Here is a 4665-nt window from a genome sequence, read left to right as displayed (position 1 = left end):
GTTTGAAATCTGCATAGGCTGAATATTTGCCTCATTAGGACTTACATTTGAATTCCCACCTGTAAACAGAGGCAACAATGTATCAAATACATCCCTTGAGCTCACACCTGTCTCTTTGGTACATAATAACAAAGGCTGCACAGCATCTTCCACAAAAACATCTCGACTAATCAAGATACGCTTTGACTGCGGATGATACAATCTGTAACCCTTGCTCTCAGCACTGTAACCGACAAAAATGCATTTGACAGCCTTATCATCCAATTTTCTGCGTTGTTGCACAGGCACTAAAGCATAGGCCAAGCAACCAAAGACACGCAAGTGACCAATAGAAGGCTTCCTGCCATGCCAAGCTTCGTATGGAGTAATAGACTGCAAGGCCTTAGTGGGACACCTGTTGAGTACATATGCAGCACACATGACAGCCTCAAGCCAAAACGCATGTGGCAAAGCTTGGCTCTTGACCATACATCGTGCCATCTCCATAAGTGACATGTTCTTCCTCTCAGCAACACCATTTTGCTGAGGGGTATACGGCACTGTACATTGGTGTTTTATCCCACGACTAGCCAGAAATGCATCAAACTCTTTAGACATGTACTCCCCCCCTCGATCAGAACGGAGGGTGTCCACAGTACAATTGGATACATTTTCAACCATAAGCATAAACTGTTTGAAGCATAAAAACACTTCGGACTTTGCCTTTAGTGGATATACCCATGCATGCCTTGAGTAATCATTAATGAAAGTCACGAAGTACAAGTGTTTACCAAATGACGGAGTTTGCATAGGCCCACATACATCACTATGTACAAGCTGCAATTTGCGAGTGGCCCGCACAGAACCATCCTTTGGAAACGCAGAACGCTGCATTTTGCCCAAAATACAGCCTTCACAAACATGTTTCAATGGTGCCTCAAGAGGGGGTAATGAAGCAGCCATATCAAATTTCTGCAAACGCAGCAAACTAGCAAAGTTCAGATGACCAAAACAAGCATGCCATAGTTTTGCATCTGAAACTGCCTTTTCATCATAAACTGCATTATCATAAACTGCATTTGCCGAATCTTCCACACTCTTGTCATAAGAATTGAGCCTATACAACCCACGAAACAAGGTGCCAGATGCAATAATCGCATCACCAGAAGTCAAATCATGAACAGTACATCTGTCATCCACAAATTTGACTACAAATCCAAGTCTAGCAAGCGCAGAGACAGACAATAGATTCTTCTTTATCCCTGGCACATACAAAGCATCTGAAAGTGTGAAAGCGCTGCCATTTGCAGCCGTAAGCATAATTTTACCAATGCCCTTCACTGGGTAAGAAGCATTATTGGCACATGTGACAATATTCCCATTAGGGACAGCCTCAAGAGAAGTGAACATATCATGATGCGAGGTAATGTGCTTTGTAGCACCGCTGTCAAAATACCATACATGAGAGTCAACAGAAACTGCCAAACATGCATCATGTACAGATGGGTCATACTGGCAATACATGCTAAACGCCCATTCTGTATCCTGCACAACATTTGCAGAATCTGCATTTGTAGAAGCATCCGCTATTGTGGCTGCATTTGACTCTTTCTTCTTTGCCTCTTTAGCCTTTAGCTTAGGGCAATTCTTAATGACATGATCATTTGCCTTACAATAGTTGCACCTGGTCTTTTTCTTGCCTTTATCAAGAGCCTTCTCAGACTTATTGTTGCTACCTGTGGAAGGAGAAGAAGTTGCAGACCTACTAATAGGAGAAGAAACAGTGGAAGGGGCTGCCTTACCACTTCTTCTCTGCTGCTGGGCAGCAATAAATGCTTGATCAACTGCACGCTGCCTGGCCCTGTTTTTGCCTGGACTGCGCTTCTTGCAAGAGTTTGTTGACTAAAGTATCATACTTGACAGCATCAGGTCTGTCCTCATTAAGAAGTCTCCATGTGGAAGCAAAAGTCTGATATGTCTCAGGTAAAGCATCAAGAACAGTCTGCACAAGAGAATGATCAGGAATAATCTCACCTGTAGAAATCAACTGTTCTTTGAGATCTTTAATCTCAGCAAGAAAAACATTCATGTCATCATCTTCTTGCATAATCTTCAATTCTAGCTCTTTACGCAGGTAAGCGATTTTTGCCTCGTTACGACCTGCATACAGACCAGCTAGAATATCCCAAGCCTGTTTTGCTATTTTAGTTGAACGAATATGTGGGGTGATGTTACGTTTGACAGAAAGTGCAATCAAGGCATGAGCCTGCGCATCTTTACCATCCCAACGAGCTTGTTCAGCAGTGGGTAAAACAGCAGCAACAGTAGAGCTGCTAGAACCTGCAACATCCTCAACAGATCCTACATCCACAGAACCTGGACGTACATCCATACCCTGCACAATGTTCCACACTCCTTTTGCAACCAAAACATGCTGCATCATGTATGCCCAAAGTGGGTAGTTGCTGTCTCTATCCAGTTTAGCAGACAACATGCGAAATACATCATTGTTGTTATCAGCCATGGCCACTGACTGAAACTGATGCAAAAGCTACCTGTAATGAAGCAAAGACTGAACAGAGAATAACTCGTGCTATGTAGCACAGTCCACAATAGAATACGTATGCCTGTTTTGCAGAAAACTGCACTGTCGAAATTTCTGCAGAAAATGACGAAAACACCTGTGCAGAACTTGAAATGCAAAAACGGAGCCCGAAACGACCTTAGATGCAAATTTTGAGAACGCTAAGTCCTACGGGCTTATTCTCTCGATAATGTTATAATAAGCCAGTTGCTCTTTATACAAGCATAACATAAAGATAAGGCTCTTAAGCTCAAGCTTTCTACAATCTCAATTCTCATATGTGCCATAAGGGCAAGCATCAATAGTACACACTCAACAATCAAACACATAGGGCAATGAGTCCAAATGATAAAAGAACCAATAATACAAATTGATAGGATGAAATGAGCACAAGCATGTACCTCTTTACATGAAAACGTAGGAACTAATGTGCTTATCAAATTCTCCACTAAAAAATTTGTCACTAAAAGGTTCCCTCAGAAATAGATCAACAAAACATCATGGTTGAGATCAAACATGATTGAGCTGTGGAGAATACAAAAGGTGATAAGAACTTGAAAGTACACTTCAATGCATTTTACCTTGTATCACTTCAATGAATTTTTTAACCTTGTCTAATCAAGTCTCTCAAGGGTTGTTTTGTCTAATTTTGAATGCTTTTCTTAAAATTTCAAAGACATATATACACACAAACTTTTTTTTTTCTGTTTTTTTTTGTTTTTTCTGTTTTTTTTTTGTTTTTTGGGGGGGGAGGGATTTGAAACCTGCCAAAGGGTCATTTTAGTGGGTTACAGCATACGCTATGTGCCCACCAGCAGCTGGAGAGAGGCATGGAAACGCAGAGCAACGGCGATGGCAACAGTTGTGGCAGTGAAAAAGATGGGCGAGATGGGCGCTCAGCTCCTTCTGCAGAAATGCCGAACATGGGCAAGGTTGAAATCAATGTGGACAGAGCTCTGCAGGCTCTTGAAAACAGCAGAGATATCTATGCACGAGGTGAGATCTGTGTGCGTGCGTGCGCGTGCGTGTGTGTGTCTCTCTTAATTTGGGCCTTTTCTTTTAATTACAGAATTGTCAAGGTTAAGGACTTTGAATGAAGTAATCCCAACAAAGCAAGCTTTTCAAGTGCTGGAAGAGTCTTGTGGGCCCTCTTGCCCTGCACTTTTGGATAAGCTTTTGCAAGAGAGAGACAGTCTATGTGAGGAGCTCCAAAGACATCAAAACAGGTGTGATGAGCTTCAAAGACAGCTAGAGCAAGAGCATGCAGAGAAACTTGAAGCCCAAACATGCATCAGTATACTCAGTGAGACGGTCATGGCCACCCTGCAAGGCAAACAATCCCTCCTAGAGCAAAACCGACATCTGGTTTCAGACCAGCAAGTCCTAGCCAAGCTGCGGGGGGCCTCAAAGACGAGTCTCTCTGGCGTCCAAACACACATCGAGGGGCTAGAGTTAGTGTGTGACACCATGAAGCAGAAAGAGGCAGTCCTTTTGTTCTACAACAAGGTCTGCATCCATGGATTATGGGTTTGTGTGCAGCTTGTTGTGTTTTGCCATGCTATGGTTTGGTTTCTATCGGGAATACCCAAGGATAATAGCGGTTTTACCCCTACTTAAAGTTTTGATCTGCAAGACAAGGCAAATTATGCACTTGCTTATAGTATTATGCTGGTTGGATTGGGGTGATGTCTACCATTATTGCACTTTTTGGGTGATTTCTTCCACATATGAGGTGTACCATATGTATTCACTCTAAATTTAAGGGCTAATATATGTATTCACACACTTACCCTAGTTGTTATACACGTATACTCACTCTAAACTAAAAGCTGCCGTGCTAATTTTTGAGGTGTACTATGATTGGCCCATCTACCCCTGTTGTCATATATCCTCTAAACTAAAAGCTGTGATACATTTCATGTAAGGTCCTCTCTTTCTGCTCATGCGGCGCCCAGACCCGACCCCCCCCCCCCCCCCCCGCGGCCCCGCCCCCAAACTGTTGCCCCACCTCTTTTGGATGCTACTGAGATCCCATAAGTGAGATAGACAGAACTGTCCAAGTCTTGGTCTCATGGCATCTGGGTGACTTTGGTTTGATACTG

General features: G+C 42.9%; 1 protein-coding gene across 1 annotated transcript; it reads left to right on the top strand.

The window, feature by feature from the left end:
- Window positions 1-3312: 3312 nt before the first annotated feature.
- On the top strand, window positions 3313-4352 carry LOC147618982 (uncharacterized). Its single transcript, XM_086774193.1, has 2 exons — window positions 3313-3559; window positions 3633-4352. The coding sequence occupies exons 1-2, from the start codon at window positions 3394-3396 to the stop codon at window positions 4178-4180; spliced, it is 714 nt and encodes a 237-aa protein (XP_086630319.1). The 5' UTR covers window positions 3313-3393; the 3' UTR covers window positions 4181-4352.
- The last annotated feature ends 313 nt before the right edge of the window (window positions 4353-4665 follow it).

The sequence above is a fragment of the Cibotium barometz genome, chromosome 34 (genome assembly GCF_041138505.1).
Source record: "Cibotium barometz isolate CiBa-2024 chromosome 34, ASM4113850v1, whole genome shotgun sequence".
NCBI lineage: Eukaryota > Viridiplantae > Streptophyta > Polypodiopsida > Cyatheales > Cibotiaceae > Cibotium > Cibotium barometz.
The sequence above is the reverse complement of the archived record's forward strand: the minus strand, read 5'-3'. Positions and strand labels throughout refer to the sequence as shown.